Source organism: Buteo buteo, chromosome 19, assembly GCF_964188355.1.
Source record: "Buteo buteo chromosome 19, bButBut1.hap1.1, whole genome shotgun sequence".
In the NCBI taxonomy this organism is placed as follows: Eukaryota; Metazoa; Chordata; class Aves; order Accipitriformes; family Accipitridae; genus Buteo; species Buteo buteo.
This window is the reverse complement of record NC_134189.1, coordinates 1,046,144-1,071,798: the sequence shown is the minus strand read 5'-3', so window position 1 is coordinate 1,071,798 and position 25,655 is coordinate 1,046,144. Positions and strand designations below refer to the sequence as shown.

At 43.1% G+C, this 25,655-nt stretch overlaps 1 protein-coding gene across 6 annotated transcripts; it reads left to right on the top strand.

Moving 5' to 3' along the window:
• The first annotated feature begins 72 nt into the window (after positions 1–72).
• Positions 73–25,655, top strand: XPNPEP3 (X-prolyl aminopeptidase 3). 6 transcript variants are annotated; one of them, XR_012653573.1, is made up of 14 exons: positions 73–432; positions 2,041–2,157; positions 4,685–5,092; positions 6,923–7,125; positions 7,805–7,867; positions 9,246–9,359; positions 10,105–10,248; positions 11,781–11,866; positions 12,527–12,710; positions 14,212–14,332; positions 15,147–18,335; positions 19,746–21,482; positions 22,086–22,148; positions 22,846–25,655. XR_012653573.1 is itself a non-coding variant. In XM_075051064.1 (12 exons), exons 4-12 carry the CDS (start codon positions 4,741–4,743, stop codon positions 15,311–15,313), a joined length of 1,434 nt encoding a protein of 477 aa, XP_074907165.1. In that variant the 5' UTR covers positions 342–432; positions 1,407–1,480; positions 2,041–2,157; positions 4,685–4,740; the 3' UTR covers positions 15,314–18,882. The 6 variants fall into 6 exon arrangements, 4 of the variants coding, with proteins under 4 accessions (XP_074907163.1, XP_074907166.1, XP_074907164.1 ...); XR_012653572.1 differs by lacking the exons at positions 19,746–21,482; positions 22,086–22,148; positions 22,846–25,655 and adding an exon at positions 19,726–19,744; XM_075051064.1 differs by lacking the exons at positions 19,746–21,482; positions 22,086–22,148; positions 22,846–25,655 and adding an exon at positions 1,407–1,480 and having other exon boundaries at positions 342–432; positions 15,147–18,882.

Here is a 25,655-nt window from a genome sequence, read left to right as displayed (position 1 = left end):
TAGAAGCGGAGGTGGCCGCCGAGCGGCCGAGCCCCGCCAGGCGCGGCATCGCTCCCCGCCTCAGCGGCTCCCACTCACCCACCCACCCACCGCCCCCCGCTGCCGGGGTCCCGCCGTGTCCCGCGTTCCTCCTCGCGTCTCCCCTACGGGCGAGACAGGCGGCCTCCGCGGGCGCCTAAGCCGGCGTGGCGCCGCTCATTGGCGGCGGGGAGTGGACGGGCGGCCGCGCTCGCTGATGGTGTCAGCGCCCGGCGCCGCGGCCGGGGAAGGCCCCGCCGCGCGCGGGCTGGGCCGGGCCCGGTGCAGGGGTGAGGGGAGGGGGGAGTCTGGGGTCGGGGGGGCGATCCCCGCGGTAGCCGTGTCCCTCGGACATGTCGCGCCTTCCGGCCCGGAGGCTTGTGGCGGCGGTGAGGGGCTGGCGCGGCTTCTCAGGTCAGAGACTCCCCCTTCCCTCACCACACGCCTCCACCTCACCGGCGCGGCCCCGCGCCCGTGGCTGCCCCCGTCCCCGTGGGGTGGGGGGGGGTGGGCTCTGGTAACCGACTGCCCGGGGCGGGCTGTGGGGCCGCTGCGGCGTGTCCCGTTCGGCTGAGGGGGCGCGGGCGGGCGGCTGGCTGCGGCAGCGGGGTCGTAGCCCCCGGTCGCGGTTGGATCCGAGGGAAGAAGGGCTTGTTGTTTGAAAAATAAAGCAACGATGTGGAAAGCTCCTTGCTGTCTTCAAAATACTGCTTTATTTAATGCCCGTTGTGTTCTCCTGTCTCGTTGCAAGCTGACCTGTTTGTGTAGGCGGAGAGAAACGGTGACAACGCTCACTTTTTAAACTGCGCAAAAAGCTGTAATTATATTTCACTGCCCGGGTTTCCAGACTGTTACTCTAGTCAGTCATCCCGTAGTGAATGCTTTATGTTATGACTGTCAGTTGCCATGCATAAGTAATCTTAAATTAGTGGCTAATCGTACTGGCTCCCACAGAAAGTCCAGAGTCTATATGTTCTGCTATAAGTCTCTGAGTCTCGGCTCTCTGAAAGGCAGGCAGCTGGTTCGCTTGTGTTGTACTCGCTTATGCTAGTGAAGAGCTGATTATCATTTGTTCTAAAAACCCAGCGCCGTGCTATGGCAGCATGAGTTGATTTTGTAGTAGGCACATGGTAAGTGACACAAAAGAGAACCAGTTTCCAAAACATCAGCTGCTGGATGTTAGGAAACCGATTACCATCTCCTTCCATGTGTCCAGTTTGTATCTCGGCACAAGCAATTCTTCAGCTGCAAAAGGCTGTGACTAAAAATTGCAAAGTTTGTAAAGTTTATGACAATAGTATTTAATTTTAGCTTTTGTCTTACCGTGCACACCCCCAGCTCCCAAATGCACGCTTGTAATTCTCTTTGAAACTTGTCTGCTTTGGCAGCGTGGATGTGAAGAGGGATACATAACTGTATGCTTCTGAGGAACTGTTTTCAATTTGGCTAAGGCTACTCTCAAGTAAGTTAAATACATAAACGGGGACTCTTGTGTATCTTTCATACAGAAAAAAACCCTGCATTGCTGCATAAACCTGTGGTATTTTATGGCTTCTTTGTGGTGTTATTAGTAAAAAAAAGAACTGGAAAGGCCTTGAAAACTGTATAATTGTTCCATATGAGTGGTATTTTTGAAGATGTCGTCAAGAAAAGACGATATACAGGTGTTGTGCTTCAAGCCCTGGGGTGCTTGAGGGACACGAGGGAGGGTGAGCACCAAGTGTAGAAATTGGAGTATGTGCACACTGACATAGCTTTCTGGGTTTTTGTGCTGAATTGTCAGGTTTAGCTTATGTTAATTTATTTCAATCTGTTTTGTGAATATTTGATCGTTAGTTGAGTTGTGTGCACATTGTTTCATAAACTATTACGGTGCACAACAAATTGAGAAGTTAAGGAGGGATGTTTATGTCATGTAAGTGAAGCGAGTCCTACGAAGAGGCAGATGACTGGAGCATAATTCTGCAGTTTGCTAACTAGAAAGGTCTTTTACCTTGACATGGTGCATTTCTTTTCCTCTAGTTTGCAAGTCATGTGCTCTCCGAAGATTTTCCATCCAGCCTGCCCAGCAGAAGAAGATTCCAAACCGGTATTTGGGCCAGCCCAGCCCCTTCACACACCCACACCTTCTCAAACCAGGTTAGGTTCAGGCCCTGTATGAGCCAATCATTGCTGTTCTCTCTTACTTCTGTTTTTCTGAGATGTCTAGGACAGAGTATTGATTTACTGCATCATACAGGTGTCCATGATTTCAGCTGTTTATGATTAACTTCTTTAGGCAGTAATTATATTTAGTAGTTAATTTCCTTGTCCGAGATGATACTGATTCCAAAAACAGGCTTCACGTGTTAGCATTTTACCTTTTTCTCATGGAGTGGTTGGTGTCACTGACTTCAGTACTGCAGCCCTTTCATGGCAGTGGAATCTTGGGAGCTCATTGTCCTTCAAATACAATACAGTTTATATTAAGGAGGAGTCCTTTGTGCAAGCTGAACTGCTAGAATGCTTCATATCTAATGTCTTGTGGGTCACAAAATAAAGGTGTCATTCAGAAAAGGAAATCAGGGAGAGACTTGCTGAGGGTTGGACACCACTTGTCTAAAGAACATGCCTCCTTCAGAAGAGTATTCAAGCTGTGAGAAAAAGAAGAAAAATAGACTTGTGACTATAAAGTTAGAAGGTAGTGATGAAAGAGAAGCTAAGGTTGTGCAGTTTAATGAGATTAATGAAAATGAGCATGTAGGTATGAGGTGACCATGATTAAAAACTTTGAAGTAAAGATATATTCAAGATTATGTCCAGGAAACCAGATTCTGGTTCTGTGTTCTTTTCTATAGATGGGTATACAGAGAGAACAGATGAATATGTAACCATGGACTTATATATTTAACTGTAGAATAATTCAGGTCAGAAGGGACCTCAGGATGTTACTAGGTCCACACTCTTCTCAAAGTTGAGCTAACTTCAATATTAGATCAGGTTACTCAGGGCACTGATTAACAGCTCACAGTAAATGAGGCTGATGCTTTAAAAGTACTCACAGCTGAAACACTGGAGATTAATCCTAGCTGCCCATAGTAATTTTCCATTTAATAAAGGAGTGGTGTTTTCCGTAAAATAATACAACATTGTTTTATTGCAATTATTGTTTTAAAAAGCAAATGCCTTTAAGGCAAAGAGAATTTCCAGGCCTTGCAGTCAGAAGACAAATGGGATTCCCATGTTCCACCCTACTGCAGTTTCTAAATTTCACCGGGCTGTTTGTGGTAGTTAGAAAGCTGACTGGAATGCAGCGGAGCATAGGAAATTTGCAGTATAATATCGCAGAAATGTGGGGTCAGATTGCATTTAAATAGTTTCTGTGTTCTCTGTCATTTCTCAATCTACAGAGTAAAACTAATTTGGTGCTTTGGGTTTTTTCTTTACAAAAAAAGACTTTCACACCAAATAGGTGTTGGGGATGTATGGTGTTGAAAAGGTGTAAAGTTTGATGCAAATACAACATATGTGATTTTTTTAAACTCTCTTTTGCCAAGGAAAAACATTCTGGATAGAAATTCCCCCTCTCATCCCACCCATGCAAGAATCCACTTACAGTACAAGCCAAATTTCAATTTTTATTCTAGAATTGTCATTGCGTAATACATTAAAGAGGAAGACAAGATTATGAAAGTAGAAAGTTAACTGTATGAAAATGCAATCTATGCTAAAATAGGGTATTAGCCAAAGTAGTGATTAAGGCTTATGTATTAATTTAAATCATAGTTAAAGAGTCTCACATTTTTAAAAATACTTACTTGAGCTGTTGTTGGTTGTTACTCCAACCTCAGTCTGATTTTGTTGAGTATCTTGATCGTTGTGCTTTGTATCCTTCGTGACTGGAGCAGTTTAAAACACTTTCATCTAAGAGAGCATTTGTTTAGTTAGAGTCATAGGGAATATAGTATTTAGCTCTGGAAAAATCTGAATTGTTAATTATTGAGAAAAGCTACATCTGCCCTGGAGGAGATTCTTTCTCTTAATCATGGCCTGGCTCCAGCTTGCAGTTCGTGGTTTATTTCTGCCTGGAATCTTGTGACTGGTTAGACTCTGCAACCTCTGTGTTTCTGCCTGATCTCCCAGTATCTGTAACACTCAATCTCCCCTTATGGTTTAGAACTAGTTACTTTATGAGTTGACTTAGTGTGTATTTGAATAGACATTCTAGCTTTATCTGAGGAAATTAATGCTCAACCTTGGGAGGTAATCTTCTGTTCAATGTCCAGGTGCTATAAACCCCATCGGTTTTCAGCAGTCAAAGTCCAGTTTGCCTTGCCCCTTCCCCTTTTTTTATATGTCTTTCCAAAAACATCCATCTGTTTTGGGTGTTTGTCTAAATCTACCAGGTTTTGTGATTTCTGCTTTTGCACAGAAATACATAAGAGAAAATCAGATTTGTTAAAATAAATTTCTGTCTTTGCATGATGGAGGAGCAGACTGAGTGAGGATGTGCTGTAGGGGTGGAAGCTGAAGGGATGCATGAGAGCGCAATGGTAAGGCTAATGAGGGACCACAACGAAGCCATGCATATGAACGGCATCAGGGAGTAGGCAGGAATCAGGCATGCAACTAGTAAAATATCATGAGTGCCTTGAATTTCTTGATCTGACTTGTTTTGTATTCGTAGGAGAGGTAACCCCAGGATTGTCACAGGTGGAATACGCTCTTCGCCGACACAAACTGATGGCACTGATCCAGAAAGAAGCGCATGGCTGGGATGGATTGGACCACACAGTGATTCTGCTATCCAACCCCACGTACTACATGAGCAATGACATCCCCTACATTTTCCACCAGGACACTAACTTCCTCTACCTCTGTGGGTTCCAGGAGCCTGACAGCATCCTGGTGCTGCAGAGCATTCCTGGCAAAGCGCTGCCTTCCCACAAATCCATACTTTTTGTACCCCGGAGAGATCCAAGCCGGGAGCTGTGGGACGGGCCCAGATCAGGCACAGACGGGGCAATCGCTCTCACAGGAGTTGACGAAGCTTACACCATCGAGGAGTTCAGGCATTTGGTGGCCAAGCTGAAAGGTAACAAAAAATGGAGGGGGAATGGGATGAGATGTGATTTGCAGGGTCTGAATGGTATGGGTTTGGAAGGTGGTCTGTGACACCATCATGAACTTGGGGAGGTGCGGGGTCTATGACAGTGTGACAAAGACAGTTGGGAGTTCTTGTTAGCTTCTTGAGGGTCACCAGTGGAAAAGTAGTTTTGAAAATAATAGTTTTTCCTCTCATCTGAATTTCTTGTGTGCCCATGTGAATGCCAGTGTGCACATCTGTAAAATGTAAGGAACCAGATAAACAAGAGAGCGTTGCAAACCATGTTACCGTTTTAGTCATAACTTTTTGCTGACAGAGCCAGAACCAGATGAAGTATAGGAAACTTAAAGGTATTTTATTCATAATAGACTTGGAAAATGATCCACACAGGGAGGTTGTTAGTCCACTCACCTTTTTTAGATAGATGTTGACTTACTCTTGAAATAAGAAAATTGCTGTCCTTTAGACATGGTGTTCTGCATCTAACATCACCAGGTAGCCTTAATACTTATAATCCAGAGTGAACTTAAATGCATTATAAAATTAAGCTGGAGGCTTACGACAATATAAAAAGGGCAAGCGTTTCGGGGATTACACAAATAAATAGAGTGAATTCTGGAGTCTTAAATCACATCTTGGATTCTAGTTATTTTGTTTCAAAAAAGGATATATTGGAAGTAGAGAAGTCACAGAAAGGGCAACAAGAATGGTTAAAAGCATGGAGTGTGTGTGAGATACATGCTGGACAAACCTGCTCGGTTTGAACAGCAGAAAACAGAAGGTAAGGTATGAGGGGTGTGTATGATTATGGAAAGCATAGAGACGATAAGTAGGAATGATTAGTTGCTATTTTTCATAATTTAAAAACAAAGGGAACACTGAATGAAATGATTACATGGCAGGTTTTGACACCTTTTAAGTTTTAAATTGTAGATCATCCATGGAAGGTTTGGAATGTCGAAAGTATAAATGGATTCAAAAGTTTTTGGTTCTATGGGGGAGAGGTCCATGAAAAGCAGTTAATCAGTGTTACGAAGATGCAGCCTTGAAATGAAGAAACCAGAAGTGGGGAGGATGTGCTAAGGGAAATACTCTTTCATAAATGCCCAGTTTCTTAGAGACTTTTTGTTAGCACCTGCTAATGGCTACTGCCACCAAAGGAGGAGGGCCTAGGTGGACCTTAGCTGTGACTCAGCATGGCTTTTCTACTCATTCCCATTTAAAATGCTCCTGTGGGGAGAATGTGGGTGCTGACTCTGATGTTCTAAATAAATTTCCACATGGGTAAATAAGTTTGTCCTCAGTAAGTCATCTTCTCTGAATGGCTGAAATAAGGAGTTGTTCCCCAAAGATACTCTGAAGCGTAGTTGATAATGACCCTGATTCCATGCGATGGGTAAAAGGTAAATTGCCTTACAGCATCGGGGGGACAGGCTAAATGAGAGAATGATTCAGAACATGCACGACTGCAGCGCAATGGCTACTTAGCTTACACAAGTGCAACTTTGATATGCAAACTGTGAATGGATCTGTGCAAAGTACATATTTTCAGTGATGATCGTAAAACCTAATATTGGCATAGAAGTGGGGATCTGTCAAATCTACATGCTGTGAATTGGTAATCTTCCAGATTTTGAAGAGAATGCTAGTATCCTGTGACAGTGAAAGTGTATATATGGTCTGTAAATACAGATTCAGAGGAAATTAATTTCTCAAATATAGCAACAGGTCTAGTTTAGGAGGAGTGAGTTTGTTCAGTATGGGGAGGACATGTCTACATTTATTTTTGTCTGTGTCAGCTTTTGTTTTGTATTCCAGGTGAGTCAAACATTGTTTGGTATGATTTGACGAAACCAGTGCATACGGAGCTGCACTCTGACTACATGCAGCCCCTGGCTGAGATAAAAGCTCGGAACAAAAACCACATCCAGGGCATCCGACATCTAGTGCAAAACCTTCGGCTGATCAAATCTCCTGCAGAGATTGAAAGGATGAAAATAGCTGGACGGGTGACAGCAGAGGTATGGGTTCGTGTGCTCTCCAGATGAACCAGTGCATTCCTTTAAAGAAGAAAGGGGAGAGGGCTGTTGATGGGGTGACATGTGTTGGAAGGATAGCTTTGGTCTAACCTGCTGCTGAACTGCTGTGTCTCAACTGTTGGCTGGGCTCAGTTCCCTACACTTGACAAGGAGAAACAGGAAGACTGCTTGGACTACCAGCTTCTCTCAATTAGTGTAACTTGAGCAAAGACAAGCCAGCAGATGTTAAACTTTGTTTAAAAGCAATACCTATTCAGGAACAGGGGTAGGCCTCTTCACTCTTTTCTCAGCCTTCCCCGCGCCATTCTCTTCCCCATTTATCCTGTTGTTTTTGAGAAAACAGGATTTTTGTGAACACCTTGCCTGTGTATGTCTCAATTTTCCCCCTTCTCCCTCAAATACTTTTTGAACTCATTGGCCAATTTTAAACCAATCTGACAGATGACCTCAAATGCAATTATGTTTTTGTAAATATTATTAAAATAGAGAGCCAAGTAGAAAAGAGAGGCACAGCTTGTCCTTCTCGAAGGAAAAGCTGCCTCTGGTTCCGATGTTTTGGGCCAGCTGATTTTAGGCCTTCCTCAAAAGACAGCAAGTGAAAAAAAGAACTTTTTTCAAGTTCAGGCTCCTTTGCTAACTGAAAGGCCCTTCTTTTTCATAGGCTTTCATAGAGACAATGTTTGCCAGCAAATCCCCAGTGGATGAAGCCTTTCTGTATGCAAAGGTGAGTACTTTGTGGGTGGAGGTGAGACAGAAGGTCTGGATGTTGGTTATCCTTCCACGAAACTAGAAATGTCAGATCTCTCTATAATGTAGGCTTCCTGCTGTAGCACATTCCTCCTTCAGCCAGTTCTTGTGGTTCCTAGGACGTGCAGAAAAGTCAGTGTGAGGAATTCCTCAGCTGTACTTCCTGTACCCTTATTCAAGGAATGTAGTGGTTGTCTTAAGTTTATCTGCTATTGATCTCTTTTTCTACTGTATTTAAATACAAAACCTGCTAAACCATCAGAGATGTAGTTATTATCTTATTCTATAATACAGTTCTATTGTACAGAATTTAAGTAGTTATAACACCTATTTGTAAAGCCTGCTTCTCTTGACTGTAGCCTCTTACTACATCAGATTACCACAGCTATCTTGAAGCAGTGTAGACACATCTCAAAATAAGCACTAACTGGCCTCTGCGTTTGGTAAGGAATTTCATAAGGAATTGCAGTGAGATGCCTGTTTGAGAAACATCAGCAGGATTTGACCCTGTATTACAACATAGATGGGCCTGTGCTGACATGGCACTGAGCAGCGGTACTAACTTGTAGAGAAAATTATTTTAATTAAAGTGTATTTTACAGATCAACTTTTCACTCCAGATCAGGATTGTAAAACCTACTTTACTACACGTAGGCATCCTGGAGTGTTCTGTCCCATGTGGTTTTGGTAATTATAGAAAAGACAGGTTGTTAATATATTGAGGATATAGAGGATCTTTACAGACGTAAGTTTATTCATTTCCATGCTTTCATCAGCTTCGTCACTCAAGAAAGATAAAGATCTTGAGGCTTACGGTGCCTTTTTTTTTCCCCCTCGGACATCAAGGTAGTGCATGCTTTCAAACCTTCTTAGTTCAACAGAGTCATGAAAATAGATACTGCTGTAAATATGCTGGTACTTTGTAATTTTAAAAGACAACAGCAAAACACAACTGTTGTCATGCTGACACTTAGGATCTTTGAAAATTCGCAAAGTTTTATGGCAACTAAGAGCATTACTTTATAAAAGAACAAATCCTCACCTTTATGGTGATTTATGACAACGTAATGAATGTTTGATACAGTATTGAACAGCTTGCACCAGAAGGAGCTTCCATGAGACCAGATGCAGACTTAAAACACTATCTTGAAAAGTGGGTAGTTCTGTATTTTTTTTCCTCCAGTGTTTTGGAAAACCTTCAAGGCTGCTTTCATTTAGTGAACTCACTTTCCAGTTTCACTTTGTGCTGTACAAATTAAGAAAACAGTTGCAGGACATGAATTATAATAGCCCCAGGGCAGTTAATCGCCTGAATCAGTGCTAACAGCCTCCTCCTCTCTGAATTGGTATTCCAGTTTGAATTCGAGTGCCGGGCTCGTGGTGCTAACATCTTGGCCTACCCTCCTGTTGTTGCTGGTGGCAATAGATCAAACACTTTGCACTATGTGAAGAACAATCAGCTCATCAAGGTAAACAATACGATGTCCAGTAACTTACAGTGCAGCGCTGTGACACACTGTACCCATATGTGCCCTGTAGCTGCTCTTTGTTTTGACTGAACAGATCAAAACACTTAAATACATATTTTCAAGTGAGAAGGGGAAAGGAATCCTGCCCTGGTTAGTTTTACTGTCAGTGACAGGTTAACTTCACTCCGTCTAGTCTCTTTCTCTCCTCTTTGCACTTTCTGCAGTATTTTCTGAACAGTGGAAGGACTTGCAAACAAGCTTGGAAATAACTTCATTTAGCGAGCATATCTGCTCCCACACCGTGTGCAGCAGTGTGCAGTGATGGGTGGATTGCTAACCTCACAAAAGAGAGGGACCACTGCAGCAGGCAGAGTGAAGGCTCTGGGGAGGTCTTCTACTGTCACTTGCATTGCTTGGCCTTGCTTTGCAACATAAGGTGCAATAGTGCATTCCTCCTCTGGCGAGGAGGCTGAAAAGCATTTCAGATTTTGTGTAGGCTAGCAAAGCAGGGAAGGGGAACAAGGAGGGAAAGGATCAGTGTTAAATGTTGAGAGGTGGATTAGATGGCTGTAGGTAAATGAATGTCTTATTTTGAAGATCCATATTATTGAATTGAACCCTCTCCAGCTTTTGTGACAATACACCTTTAGATTCAGATAAGTATTTTAAGGAGCAGTTATTCCCCCACTGCTCTACTCATGATTCACTTTTCAGAGGAGCATATTTTTTCTCTGTCTTAATGCAGGAAGAAACTTTCCCACTAGCATTGTCTGTTCTTGAAGCTGGCATGCTAGCAGACCTTGAAATGATCTGCAGAGACAGACATACAAAAGATATGACAGGCTGCTTTTGGCAGAAAGAAGCCTCCTTTGTTGTACTGTCGTCTAAGGTCAGGCATGCTCATGTAACTCCAGTTGCTTCTGATAAAGTTGTTCAGTTAAATGACTGTCACTTGTTTTTTTCAAAACTGTTAAGTAGGAGGTTAAACTCATGAACTTGACTCTTTCTTTTCCTTTGTGTGCTACTTCCTACAGATCTTGTTGCCAAATAGGCTAACAGAGTGTCTAATTTGAAAGGTATCTGAAGGCTGCTTATGGTCACATGTGGACTTCATTCAGTCCACCACTTAGTGGTCTCAGCTTTAAAGAAAGAGGACACGATGCACAACATAAGGCACTTACTGGGCAACAAACCACAGGCCGAATTCCCTTAGCCAATAAATTGCTACTTAGCTTGTTTAATTGCTTGGAAGAGGGCAGGTGCTATAATTTCATATTTTACTTAAAGAATTAAACCAGCTATTCTGAAGAAGCTAAAAATACAATTTAAATAGATAGTTAATGGCCTGTCTATTCAGTGGGATAGTGAGGTCTGAGTTTATTTGCTGTGTAAGTGTTTGTGGCACTTAACTGTATACAATGATAGTAGCTAGCACTGGAAGTAGTGCTAGCAGTGAAATTCTGCTTCTTTTTTTCCTTAAAGTGCTAGAATTATTCTTTGTCATGCCACATCATGGCTGCTGGCACAGTCACGGATCTGTGGAGTGAATATCTGTAAAAGGCCTTGGATTACATGTAGTGTAAATCCATAGAGACTTTAATCCAAACTTTTTACAGATCTCACTGCTCTGTTTGTTGTTAGCCTCTTTAAGGAGGAAAAGCAAGGCAGTAGTTTTGTTCCTGGCCCTTTGTCTTTTTTTGTCAGGGTTTTTGGAAGATGTGCGGTCAGTGATTTAAATGACATGGAACAGTTTTGCTGAAGCTAATTGGAGGTTCACATCTCCAAAAGTTTTTTCTTCCATCACCAGATAGATTCAGAAGTATATCTTAGAGCAGTCAGGGAAGACCCGGAAGAGAACAGGCAAGATGGTACAAGCTGTTCAATAGTGCGTTTACAGTAATGATACACTGTCAGAGAAGTGATTTTGCTGGGTCCTCCTACCTTGTGACAAGGCTAAATCTTTAGCTGTTAGTGGTCTTGTGGGTAGCTCCGAAATCTATGTTTTTGTTGCAAAACCCTTCTGTCTCAGTCACTAGCAGAGAACTTCTAGTGAAAGGAGTCACTGGTGTAATCTGCTGGAGTAAGCAATCCAGGTGTGAATGGGACTGGTGTCTCAGAGCACAGAATAGTTCAAGGAAAATGTCTGGTTTTACTCCAAAGTGTTTGAAAATCAGTGTGTTAAGAGTTCAGGCTGTAGATAAGCATAACAGTCAGAGACTACCTTGCAGAGAAACAATCCAGCTGGAATAGCCTATTTATAAACAGCAGCACCCGGGGTGTTGTTCTGCAAAAGGAACTCACATCTCTGCAGCTGCTTTGCAAAAATAAAGACATAATCTCCTCTCCCACTCTCAGACAGAAAAATCAATTCAGTTAATAGCTGGACTGACCTGCAGGGCATTTTTTCCTGTTATTCTCCAGGATGGTGAACTGGTCTTGCTAGATGGTGGATGTGAGTCTTCCTGCTATGTAAGTGACATCACACGCACCTGGCCCGTCAATGGAAGGTATGCTGCAATAAGGCTGTTTTGAAGAACTCTGAGACGCTCTTAGATAATTGATGGATTGAGTGTATGTGTGTTTAATCTCTGTGTGAGTAGTTTTAATGTGTCCCATTCTGTGGTTCTTCAGAGTAATCAAATTATATAAACTAATCTTTCAGCATGAGAAGCTGTATTCCCCACTGCCTCATTAATTACTGGATGAATATGTGTGATTACTGCTATTTTCAGCTTTTACAGCATGCTTAAAGTGCAGAGAGGGCTTTTGTGCATTCAGCTGTGGCTGACTCTGGTTGTATGTAAGAAAACAGGAGTTTAGTTGACCTGTACATGGCTCTGTCAGTTGTGAATTTGCTGGTGTGATGTCCCTGTGGTTGTGTGTTTGATTCCTGGATGTTTTGGCTCAAGTGCATTCTTTTTTCTGTGGTAGCTTTGCCTTGCTTTGCTTTGGGGTTAGGTTGTCAGCTGAGAAACCCTGCCTCTACCCAGTGCATTGAAGGGCATGTTGCAGTGATGCCTTGTCTGGCATTTCATGTAAGGAGCCAGTTGTGTTCCTTTCTGACTTTCCCTTCTCCAACATAGAACTGAATCTATCCCCAAAATAGGTTCTGGGGAGAGGTTAAATTGTGAGAAATGTCCTTTGTTCCTTTTCTCAATGGTTTTCAGGTTCACCAAACCCCAAGCAGAACTATACCAGGCTGTCCTGGATATCCAGAAGTCCTGCCTGAGCCTCTGCTCCCCAGGCATGAGCCTAGAAAATATCTACAGCCTCATGCTGAGCCTTATTGGACAGAAACTGAAAGAGTTGGGGATCCTGAAGAACAGCATCACTGAGAGCCACTTCTTCAAGGTACCTGAAGTTTTTTTACTACAGCTTCTCTCTACTAGGCTTGACTGTTTTCTCCTTGGATTATGTTAGTGGCTTTAGTTTGGCTCAGGAATGTGCTTTTGAGATGTATCTTGTAATTGTCACCACACACTGTGCTTTAATTCATGTTGTGGGCTGGTCTCAGCCCAGGACTGGATTTCTCTCAGATAAGGCTGAACTTGAAGATGTGTTTAACCATTCAGCACACAATTTCGTCTGAAGTAACTCCCCAGTCTTACATGCACAGTGTGAACATTTGTTCCTCGGCACTTGCTATTACACTCTGCAGATCCATTGGTCTGCACTACTTGTTAGTGTAGATGCACCTTTAGAGTACAGACAGTCTGAAGGGACCTATAGAGACAGTGGCACTAACACAAAATTCTGGGTCCAGGGCTGGCTGCAGGCAATTAGTCATAGTTTTGTGATCTGTTTAACATAGCATAAATCTGCAGTGCCACCAAAACGTGCAGCCCATTCTTCTCAGTCATTCCACCTGCTGCCTCTTCTGCACCATTTTGTGTCAGTATTGGGATTCACAGAGCTACCTGGTGAATAAGACCAGGAAACTGGTCTGCCTTAGAGCTGAACCTGCAGATCAAATAGGATTGGTTTGCAGTTAGAGAAGTTTATCCGGTCCCACTCACTGCAAACCTTCATGATTGCTGATGCCAATACAAGAAAGATGGTGGAACCAAGTGAGGGAGCTACCTGTTTGGCAGCAGGACAGATTTCTGCCAGGTTTAATTGTCCTATAGCGTCAGTGCAACAACAGCACAATTTCTTGCCTGAGAACGGAGGCTATCATGCCGGTTTCTTTCGGCAGGCGGCAGCACAGCCAGACGAGAGCAGCGTCAGCAGCTCACTCCCCAGTGAATGTGAGGAGCATGGGGCAGAGCAAGAATTAGCTCTTTGATGCCTGCTGTCAGGGAGCTCCTCTCTGGAGGGAGGGGGATTAGGAGGGTGTGCAGGTGAGGCAGTATCTGTGACCTGTAGAGGTGGATTAGAATCCTGCTGTAGCTGCTGAGTGAAATCAACACAGCGTTTGCTCTGTCGTGCATAGGAGACGTCTTTGCCACATCACATAGCAGCTGTGTCAGCTGCTGCCAGTTGTCTGGGTCTGCTGATGGGAGCAACGCAGGGCTTGGATGTGTAAGGGATGGAAAGGGTTGGGGTAGCAAAGCTCAGTGAGCTGAAAACTGAAGTCTTGCCTGACATGCTGAGGTGGTGATGGCCTTGGGCTGTTCTTTTCAGTGAGGGGGAAAGGCAGTGGGCAATATGCTCATAATAGGCACATGATGCTGGTGGGTTTTGAGGGCCATCCAGTTCTGGTAAGTGGAAGGCAGCCCCTGGTGACCTAGTCGTGGCAGTAAGGTTGGTAGTTAAGCACATAACTATTCTGTCTCTTCTCCCCATCTTTTGTATTAGAACAGGTTAGGCTGTGTTTAACTGCCTCCGTGACGCTTGTTTTGTTTTCTGCTAGGCTGTTCGAAAGTACTGCCCACATCATGTGGGCCATTACTTGGGCATGGATGTTCATGATACCCCAGATATATCCCGATCTCTCCCGCTCCAGCCAGGCATGGTGATAACCATTGAACCAGGTAAAAAGTGATGCAGTCAGTGGTGGACAAAAACATGCCAACACTGAGGATAACAGTATTGCTTGAGTAGTTAGTTGATCCCTCAGACTGAAGCATTCAGGTCCTTTCTGGTGAAATTTAAAATGATTGCAGTATTAGAAAACCTTATTTCCCTCCCAAGCACAGCCAAGGTAACAAATTATGGGAGTAAACTCTCAAAAAATGTCTGTGCAGCAGAAGGCAGAGTGTTATAGACCTCAGACTGCTGCTGTTTGACCCACAGCAGTGCAGGTCAATTGCAGTGCAGAGAAGCAGGCTAAATTCACTTGTGCTGTGTTTTGTGTTACTGTGACTAAACTACTACCAGTCACTGGTAGTGTAAGTCTCAAGCATTGCAGTCTGCAATTACAGGCATTCACAACTTAGCTTTGCAAATTAGGCATTTCACCATGAATCTTTCTTTCTGCTTGTCACTGGATTTGGAGCTGTCAGCTGGAAACTGATACTTAATGCTTGGCTCTTCTCTCTCTATTCAGAACATTGTTAAAATCATCATTGTGAACATAGCATGGAGAGCGAGAAGTGCGGAAAGGCCAGCTATAATTGTGGAGGGTTTTATTAACATGCTAGTGTCTTTAGGCACTAAGGGACACTTTCCTTTCTTGGCCTGCCAGCTGCCATGGGTGAGGGGAAAGAGTAGCTTTCCTTGTTAAAAAATTTCGGGATCAAACTCATGTTATTGCCGAAAATCCAACCCTGCTCTCATGGTGGTGCAGTAAGGGAAATATGTTGTCCTGGAGAGTGTTGTATGTTTTAATTCCCTTCCTTCTTTCAGGCATTTATATCCCTGAGGATGATGTGAGTGCGCCAGAGGGGTTTCGTGGCATTGGTGTGCGCATTGAGGATGATGTTGTGATAACAGAGGATGCACCTCTCATCTTGTCTGCTGACTGTCCCAAGGAGATCTACCACATCGAGCAGATCTGTGGCCGCAGCTCATGATGCCCCTTCTCTGCCTCTTGCATCCTCCTCGGGAGACGCAGCCCTCCAGTGATGCATGCGATCCCTGTAGCTGGCTGTAGTTGTCAAGCGATGGAGGGTGTGGACAATTGATGGCTGTTTCCAAGGCTGGGGCTGGGAAGTGGAATGCAAAAGGCTTGGGTACTGAGGAATGAAAAAGCAAAGCAACCTTTTCCGTGTGCATTTTCCTTCTGATTTGATTAGTGCTGGTGTTGAGCTGTTGTAGGACATTGGTGTGGATTCATCCATCTGCTGTGTGGATCCATCTGTTGTGGTGCCCTTGGAGGGATGAATTTTGTCAATGCCACCAGCAGGGCTTCTGTCTGGTCCCTCTACAGATGCATAGGTACAACTGCTAAGACCAAGGTCCCATTTTTTCCCCTTTAGCAGTAGTTTCACAGCAGTCAAATTTTGAGGAATGAAGCTCTGATAAATGCTGTTTTGGGGGAATAAAAGTCTGTCAGACAGCTTTGATTTTTACAGAGCCCTGGAAGGAGGGGTTTTGGTAGTCAGGAAGATGGGTTTGGTTGGGAGGTAGTTATAACTGAAGCCTGTGGAGAATGCTTTTAGTATTTTAAGGATAAGGATGTGTTTGGGCCTTGTTCAGACCTATGCAAAATAGGCTAGCAGCAGGGAAAATCATCTCATCTGGTCTTTCAGCTTACTTGAATGTTTGGTAATTTCAGAAAGGACAGGTAGGGCTCAGGAGGTTGAACACACCCATTCTTGCCGTCTTCCACATTCCCTTCTTTTTGTCCCAAATGTCCATTCCAGTTCTGAGCCCGCTTCTACCCTGGGAAGCAGGGCTGTGTTGGCTGTGCTGGACTCCACTGGTGAGCTGCTGGTTGTCACCTAGATGTGAGGTGTCCTGCTTCTGGGACAGTCACAGCACCTTTCTGGTTTATGCTGTAAGTGCCAGCAACTTCAGCAGTGTATTTTTGAAGTCTGCCCGAGTCTCAAGTCTTTATACAGCTTTTGTATGAAATTTAAAGTAATTCTCCTTTTCAAAACTCTGAGGGCACTATCACAGCTGCCTTTTGGGTTTTGCCAAGTGCAGTCAGTAACTAATGCTCTGTGATAATATTTTTGAGGCAGCTGCAAATGTGATTGGGGGCTAGGATGGATGAGGAGTAGAGAGAAGAGTTGTCTTCGCTCAACATCAGCCTACCACCCAGGCCATTGTATGCGGTAGTAAAAACACCTACTAGAGGCAAACGTGGCATCTGTGTGTTTACTGAAAATATTTTGACAATCAGCTATTTAATGTGTCTGAAAAGTGCCTCTCATCAGTTCATCTCCTTTTATTTATGCTTGCTGTTGCATCACATCATCTTACATCCTTTCTGATGGTAGCTTTCAGTATTTTTCAACTGTTATTCTCAATTTTCTTTCTTTTTCTCTTCTGTTCTCTTCCTATATTGTCTATTTTTGACCCACTATAACGTCACTGCTTCCTAATCCATTTTGCTTTCTAATCGATGTCACTGCCTCTTCCCTGGTTTGCCCTAATTCCCCCCAGTGGACGTTGTCAGAATCATGTGGGGGATGAGGTCAGGGTTCCTGAGTTGAACCTCTGACTCTGCTGCTGTGTAACCTTTAGCAAAATCTGCTTTTTTTTTTTTTGCTTTTTTTTTTTCTTTTCTGTGTTTCACTTCACTTAGTGAAGGCTAAATGTGCAGTGTCTTGCATCTCTCATTGCTTTTAATGGCAGCTGGGTGCATGCACTGGGGTTTGAATTTGGCACTTGAAAGGCAGCCAAGACATGCAATAATTTTATTGTCTAAACATGACAAAAATTAAATCCTTTTACAGAGTTTAGTGTATCAAGTTTCACCTGTTCAAGAGAATCTGCTGATCTCTAATGGGAGCCTTTGTTAGATGCTCATGTGTTACAGTTGAATTGTTAGAAGGAAGGCCTTTTACGTGTGGACAAAGAACTGATGAATACTTTCAGTGTTCTGATCTGTAACACGTGTGTTGTTCCAATTACACCTGTTAGAGCCATGTCAACTGGGACAAATCTTAGATTTTGGAACTATGTAAGCAGCCTAAAATAACATTAACCCGAGAGCTACATGTGTGTGCTGATCTGCACATCTGCCCATGTACCTAATGGAGTTAATGATTGTACTTAGTGTAAATAAGCTTTTGAAATACATATAAAAAAGTTATTTTTAAAATAAAACAATTTGTAGAAAGTAATTTCTTGGGCCATCGAGTTGCATGGCTGTTGAATAGATATAAGCACCTCCAGAAAGAGCATTATTTTTCAGGGACATTTATGAATTACCTGTAACCTATCTTGGACTTGAAATAACATTGCCAATTGTAGGCACACACTAATTCCTCCTCCTCTCAGGAAAATCCTGCAACTTGCAAACACCAATAGATCTTAAGAATGTTGCGGACGAATGTTTCTGTCAGTGAAGAAGTGTTTGTGACTCTGCTGAGCGGGGAGCAATGGATCTGTTAGGGCTGCTGTGCTCCACCATGCTAAGTGTGTCTGATTTAGGCTGTGCATTGCTCCATATGCTGTAATTCTTCCACAGTGTTCCACCGTTTCTTCAGCATAAATTGCTGCTAATGTTTGGAATCTGTTGTTCCATGTAAAGAAAAGTGCATTTTGCAGAATGTATTAAATTTGAATCTTATCAACCTAAATTTTTGAAGGCCTTTTCTGGCTTGTTGCAGAGGTGGATAGTCAGAGTATCATCTGGGACCTACACACATGCTGCAATGTCCCTTGAATACAACCAAATCCATGAAGATTTTACATGACCTTCGTTGAGAAACTCTAAAGAATCCCATCTCTGGCTGCACATTCCCGTGGCTTACCTCCCCAGTCGCCAGTCCCATCCTGCCAGATTTACGGTCTGTCTCTGCCACGGAAGAGGTTCCTCACTCCAACCACTTGGGTGCAGGAGCAGCTCTCGGTGGCAGCCCAAGTTGCCAGCTGCTTGATGAAGGCGTTGGTGGGATCACTGGAAGTGAAAGAGAAATTGAGGTATATGCAAGTTAACTTGGGGAGAGATTTCATTCCAACGATGGCACAGGTCTTAAGGGCATCAGAGTATGAGAGAAAATTTTCAAATGAGAGCCGCCCGTCCCTGTGGAGAAGTTGCTTTGCTTTCAGAGGAAGCCCAGGAGGCTTTTCTTGGCTTTCCCATTTCACCTTCTACTCTGCTTTGCCTTGCAGAGAGCTAGTTGGTAGGAGAGTCCCGTTGTTAAAGTACAGTACAGTCTGAGCAGAGGTGCTAATTTGCAGATATGCTTCTGTCATCAAAGTGGAAAGAAATTTGGCATTTAACACAATTTGGCATTCTATCTCTGTTATCTGTGAAAAATACAGTATGTCTTTCCTAAAATTGCATTTGTTATTTTGCAAAGGAACCTGATGCCGTAGGAAGAAGCAAACTGAGGGAGCACATAGAAGAGAATGGAGATGGAGGGTTTTGGGAATGTACAGTGCAATAGAGAAGATTCAGAGGGGTGTCATTTGGAGCTGTGGGGATGCGTGCAGGTGGATGTGAGAGCAAGGAGGGAAGAACAGGGTATGAAATGGCTATTCAGTATGTTGTCAGAGTGGTGCAATAGCTCTAGGAAACTGGTTATGCTAACCAGGAGACCCTGATTGATTTGTCCTGCTCAGGAGGGGGGAACAAAGGAGTCAGATTATATTGATGAACTTGGTCTTAACAGTTAGTTTAATTATTTCCTTTAAAAATCAATAGAACTATCATATGAGAAAGTTTTCTGCAGTTTTATGTTATTGATCATGTGTCATATTTTAAATAATGTGAAGGGGAAAAAGTACGTTTCTAGGCAAAATCTTCATTATGATGGAGGGAGCAAGGCTGAGTTTACGTGCTCTTATACTACCCAAATTGCTGCTATGGAAATTTAGTAATTACTCTCAGGAGAATTACCATAAAGCAAAAAGAGTTAGGGTTAAACTTAGAAAAAAATCTATATGAGATAAATGACAAAAATGCCTTAATGATGATGAGATGCTTAATACTTTGTGTAATTGGATAACGAAACTCTGCACTGCAATAAATTGACATTTTTTGATTTCTTTTAAACTGAGTTGTCTAGGGCTCTATATAGGCATCTCTTCATTAGTATGCAGATCTAAACTGCATTTAAGTTTATAATTTTCTGAGATCATTACAGCATCGCTGTTATATGTGCTCCCTACATGTACGCTCAGCCTCTACTTGATTAAAAATCATCATTTGGACGCTTTCAAAACGCTGGCTCTAGGAGTGGGTCTGACTTACACAATTTATTATATTTCAGAGGTGTAACAATATCTTACATTTTAAAGCAGAATTTATAATCAAAATGGATAGTGAGGCACGATGGGCTCAATGGCACTCAATTTCTCCCCTCAGCTCCTTTCACCTTCTTGCAGTTTGTCTTGCTGTCTTAACTGGCTGCCAGCTCTGAGCCTTCCTCGCCAGCAGCAAGCGGAGCAGTGAACTCCTATGTGCTGGGACAAGTTGTGCCTCAGCCCACCAGGTTGTTTCTTGGAAGCACCACCTGATATTTGGCTAACCAAAACCAGACTCTTCAGAAGACGGGCAGAAAGGAACAAGGAAGAATTGGCAGGTCCTCCACGTGCATTACCTTCTCTTGCTGACTCATACCACGTATGCCTTTTTAACTACCATGACAGAGTTATCCATTAACAATGGTAAAGAAAAAAATAATTCCTGTCTGGGTAAGCCTGATGACTAGATCTTTGAGCAAAGAAAAATTTAACAAGAAAGCTGGTTGTAGACCCAGGAGCGAGAATGGCTACCGTAGGATTCAGTATGTTCCTTCTTGGATGATAGGGAAACAAGTAGCACTGCAGGAGCGATGTGCAGTCTTGGTTTGGAAGCTTCTTGGGAATGCGGGTCTCAGACATGCTGTGGTGGGCCAGAACTGACAGTGGTTGAAGCTCTGTGTTGGTTTTCTCAAGGCCATGAAGAGCCTGTGGCTTTTTAAAGGAATTTCTTTTTTTCATGATTTGGGCAGAATATCATGGCAGCAGAAGGTGGGAACACTCAGCTTGTCGTTCAGTGATCAACTAGGAGAAGTTGGCAGTCCAGCAAAAACTGGTTGAAATGCAATTCTTTCCAGGGAAATAGGCTCACTGCGGGTTTTTTTGTCAGTAAATTGGGCCAATAGGAACAATATTGTGTGAGGAGGAGGGAGGCTCAGCTTCTTTTTATTCCTAGGCAGAACAAGGCTTCTGCCTCTATGTCTCCTTTTGAGAGATTAACGCAAAATGGGATTGGCCACTGACCCAAGTTAAGATTAAGCAGTCTGACTCTTGTCCCAGGAAATAGTTAGCAGATGTCAGGTAACTTCTTCTCATGTGAATCTTTTACTCAGAAAGGTAATGCTTTAAGTTTGGGGATAATGTACTTTGTTTTTTCTAGTCTAATGTGCACACAAAGGGCAACATGTAAAATCAGTTTTGCCTCTAGGAGCTACAAGCAATACCTCTGTAATTAATGGTATTGCATCTCGGTCGTGGACATGTTTGCCAGCATTGTGGTCGTTCAGAGACAGGGCAGCTGTTAATGGTACAGAAGGGGTGGGGGGGTCAGCTTTCTCAGCGCGGGTCTCTTACCAGGCCACAGAAGCAGGCAGATGATACTGCCTACGAACACCCTTCCGTACCCCCTTTTGGCAGGCCCATCGTTTCTATGTAGCGGCCTCCGTGAAGTTTGTCATTTGCGTTGGCATTTCTGCGCTGTTGTCCTAACGCGCCATCAGGATCCCCTTTTGATCTGGTAACCGCTTAACATTTTTAACATCGCTTCTTGGATGGACAAGGTTTGGTGTGGCATCAGGGATTAGGAGAGTTACGCTCCCTCAGCCCAGTTGCACGTGTCTTCTCATTCTCAGAGGGGCAGAGAGATGCGGCCCGACCGACAGCTCGGGAATCTCCGGTCCTGGCATCCCCACGCAGCTGCCCCTGTCACGGAGGCCGTAAATCTCCAAGTGTCCTTCTGAGTTCTCCCTCCAGACTTGCAGAGGTACCAGCCTGCAGCCGAAGGAGCCGTAGCCTCCGGCGTGCTCATTGCACTGACCTCTCACTTGCTGTCAGATTCCATAAGGTACCGCCGAGGTTCCTGTGATGCATTGCGGATATCTGGTATGTATATCGCTTTCTAATTTATGCTTTTACCCTGTTCTTTTTTTTCCAGGAGATAAGCTTTTTAACAGCTACATGGGTGTTACTGTGGTGACTGTAACCAGGCAAAAACATACAGTTCGTATTGAGATAGTTCTACATTTGTGGACTTGGATGTGATTAGGAGATTTGTAAAGGCATGCTGTGTTTTTTGCCCTTCGCTGCAGAACAGGGAGAGGTTTCTCATGAACTTTCAGTTCCACACTATAAAGTGGAAAGGTATGATTCATCTTCAGAAGCATGTGTGTATTAGTCTATATATGCAAATACACGCATATTATGCAAACAAATGATGTGACTTCTAGCTAGTTAGAGATTTAGAAGAGATTTTCTCCAAGCATAATTAAGATTGTTTAGATATTTGACTCTTCATTTCTTTATGCTTTATTTGGATTTCTTGTTAAATTTGATTTTACCTTAGAATTTCCAGGGTTTATAATTCTTGCAGTTTGAATAATTGCATTATCTCTGTAATATATTTTACTGAAAATCACAGCCACGTAACCTTAACCTTGCCTCCATCTTCGAGGGTTTTTTCAGTTTTATAATGTAATTTCCCTGCAGTATGAGGCTTTTGAGGAGATGGCATTCTGTGATTCTCACCTGAGGAGTGCCTTTCCAAAAAAGGTGAGAATGTGCTATCTGTAAGATGTGATTATTACTCTTGAAATTCAAAACTGTAAACTATGTGAGTTTTGAACCCAAATGTATCATTCTAACTTAGTTTCTTAGAGAAATAAAATAGAACAAGTGTAGCGATTAATGGGAAGGAGGATTGTAGTGCAAACCTGAATTCCTAATATACTGATAACTGCAAATTCATCTCAGCAATTAGATATGAGAGCTATTTTACTCCAGTGTGCAACTCTCTCTGAAATTTTAGTGAATGTTAATAATAAATTAAACGACTGATAAGCTGTTTCTCTAAGCTCATTTAAGACAAGAAATGCACCAAATGCTACATTTCTTAAGGACTCCATTTTTAATGAGTCACAAGCTAATAGAGGAGTGTTGAAAATCCTCTAGAATATTGCCTATCTTCGGTTAATAGAGTCACTGAATGAAAGGGTAGGAGGCCCTTTGATCGAGTAGTTTGAGCGCCTTCCTATTAAAGCCATTGCATTTTACCTCCTCAATTTAGTGCTGAGCCTGGTAGCCCGTGTGTGACGGCAGCAGATCCCTCAATAAGGCATCAAGCCTTGATCTGAAGGTTGGGGGAGGGAGAAGGATGAGGTGGAGAATTGTTTCTTTCAGTCATTTGCTCCAGCTGTTAACAACCCCATGATTAAAAATCTATGCATCTTTTTTTGCTTGCCCCCTACAGCCCCAACAGGCATTATAAGGAGGATGAGGAGCAACTTCATATGTTTAATGAACAGCTTGGATACCTGCTGTGGGTTCAGTTTAGCCTCGACAGTGGAACGATGACTGTACTTCTATAAAAATGTCTACGGCTCTGAACTTCATCTCCTCCTTCAGTTGCATTTCTCAGGGTCCCCAGAGCTGCCCAACGGGGCCATTCACAGTTTAGCAAGGAGAGCAAACCCAGAAGGACAAAGAACCAGAGAGGGAAGGAAGAAGATAAGCGATGAAGAGACATACGCGTCGCATGACTCTCTTCTGCTAGAAAAGGTCTTGGACACGTACACACACACACACAAAAGAAAATCAGTTCTTCCAGTAAATAGTGCCATCTCCTTTTTATCCTTTTTCCCCCAGTACTTAATATAATTGTTGTATGTTTAAAAAATTAAATGTAAAATTGCAAAAGGGGCTGCAAAGTGACTCCTCTGGCCCTGGATCCATACTACACTGGGGCCTGCCCCTCTTTTTGCCACCAAGTCTGTTCCCTTAAAATAAGCAATTGTGCAGGACATGAGCATAGTCCAGATGTTACCTAAGTCTTCCATTTATTCCCTGAATCACCTGGCTTTGCAGAGCTTGGACTACTCGTGCCAACGCAAAGTGAAAGAAAAAACCCAGATCCTGAGGAGTAAGTGCAAAGGAGAGAATTGAGTCATCCTGTGAATCGAGGTTGCCTGTTAGGTTACATTCTGGACTCAGGATCGCGGGTTTTAGAAAAGGCCCATCCTCGAAACTCTTTGTGTGCTGTTACTTTCGATCACTTTAACCTCTTCAACAGCAAAGGTCTTCCCTTGAAATCCTCAATGTCTGGTTGCTGCTCTTGCTTCATATTTGAAGCCTAACAGGCACAATACAGATTTCATGTACCTCCAACTTTTTTCCATCCCGCTTGGTAAACTTGTACTGATCCAGCTAGAGTGTATCTAACAGGGAATAAACATACTGTGGCAGGAGATGTGTCCGTCCTGTCACCCTATGTTTTCAGAACAACGTTTCCATTGGAAAGCTTGCTCCAGATTGCATGCTGGAAGATACGAATGCCACTGAGCGTAGTTAAAAGAAGAGGTGACCTTTTACAGGGTCCATAACCTGGATTTGCCCTGAAAAAAGTTTGGAGAAGGTCTGGAGGAGACTGACCCAGGCAGCCTGTCCCAACCCCAAGCAGTGACCAGGAGGATGTCTCCGTGAGAGCTTTATTCCGTGCCTGGAGGAGAAGGGGTGTGAGCCTGCGTACAGCCAGCCCTGCACAGCGCTGTGTGCTTTCCTGCATGCTGCCTTTTCCATTCAAACAGGGGGAAGTAGATACACACCGACTTTCCTCTTTTCCGTAACTAATCCAAGAGAAGTGACTGGGTTGAGTAGCACTTGCAAAGTGAGCGCACAGTGATGGGCAGTCTCTGTTGCTTATTTTGAATTCATTATTTCCTCTCTCTTTTCAAGTCAGTCGTATCGTTATTTTGCTCTCAGTGTGCCTTGCTCCATTTTGAATTTTGCTCTGCTCAGGCTCTTCCATTCAGTCTCTCGTAACGTGATCATGCTGCAGAGTATTATTTCATTTTATCTGGAGGAGACTGGACTGATGATAATTTTTAATCTGTTTCAGGAAGTTTTTAGAGGTCGCCAGTGTCAAAGAACAACAGTTCGCATTATCTCCTTTATTATGTGTGTTATTTTTTTCAAAAGTGTTGTTTAACAGCCACATGGCAACTAGAAGCATTCTTGAAATTTATGTTTGTTGCAGACGTCATATCCTCTTCCCCCAACTTTGAAATAGTTACATAAATTAGAAGATTAAAAACATTTTTTTACTATAAAAATCTGAGGCAAGACAGAAGTTGTTTCTTTATTTCTAGCTTTTTTTATTCAAGAAACACGTTTATAAAAAGAACAAAATGTTAAGTAGAAGATGAACTGATATGGAAAAGTTAACAATACGAATTGTAATTAATTTTGTAACTGTTTAATATATAAAAGTTTTAAAGCGTCCTTTTCCCTGCTCCCAGGTGTAAAATCTCCTGAGTTAATAGCTGAGATTAGACCAGTCTTGAGCTGGCGTGGTCCAGTCTCTGACTGGAAGTATGATTCCTGTATGGTCTGCTATTGCATATCGTACCCTCAGCTGATCTTCGTAAAAAGGCCAGCCGAGGTATTGCTGAGCCTGTGGAAACAGGAACACTTGTTCCCGGCGTTATCCCAGCAGTGGTTTAGCTGGTAGGGTAGGACTTTTGCTCCTGTGAATTCCAGTCTTGATGGAAGTGACTGATGTTCCTGACATGCTCTAACGAGTATGTGAAACGTTAAGTATTAACGATGCACTCGAGTTATGGAAAAAATGTCTCCCAGCTGATCTGGCCACTCCTTTACTCGAAGGACCGTTCTCCACGTGACTGCTGCTGGCTTAGGTGGATATACTGAGACTAGAAGCTCTACAAGAGCTTTTGCATATGGGGCCGGAAAGAAACTCCCATTCTGTGAGAAAGTAAGTTCTTTTTTGCAAATCTCTGTGAATGTGCTAGCACTAATGGCAGAAGCTACAATTCCCCTTTCAATTAAAATACTCAATGTTAAAATAAAGAAGACACTTTCTTCACTTATTCTGCAATTGTAGAGTCAAAATAAACTAGCACAATGGTTTTAGCCTGATGTATGCAGTGTTCATGGCTTCATCCACTTGTTACTTGGGCAGTTGTATCTTCTTGGGAAAAAAAACTTGAAAGATTTGACCCTTGACTGCTTCCCAGCAGTTTTCTGTGCATCATAGTAAATAAA

What these genes read in the sequence shown, in the direction of transcription:
- XPNPEP3 (XM_075051062.1), top strand. Translation starts at nt 372, where the DNA reads ATGTCGCGCCTTCCGGCCCGGAGGCTTGTGGCGGCGGTGAGGGGCTGG. An exon ending in TTTGGTGGCCAAGCTGAAAG is followed by an intron (nt 5,093 to 6,922) that starts GTAACAAAAAAT and finishes TTTGTATTCCAG; the next exon opens with GTGAGTCAAACATTGTTTGG. An exon ending in ACCTGGCCCGTCAATGGAAG is followed by an intron (nt 11,867 to 12,526) that starts GTATGCTGCAAT and finishes AATGGTTTTCAG; the next exon opens with GTTCACCAAACCCCAAGCAG.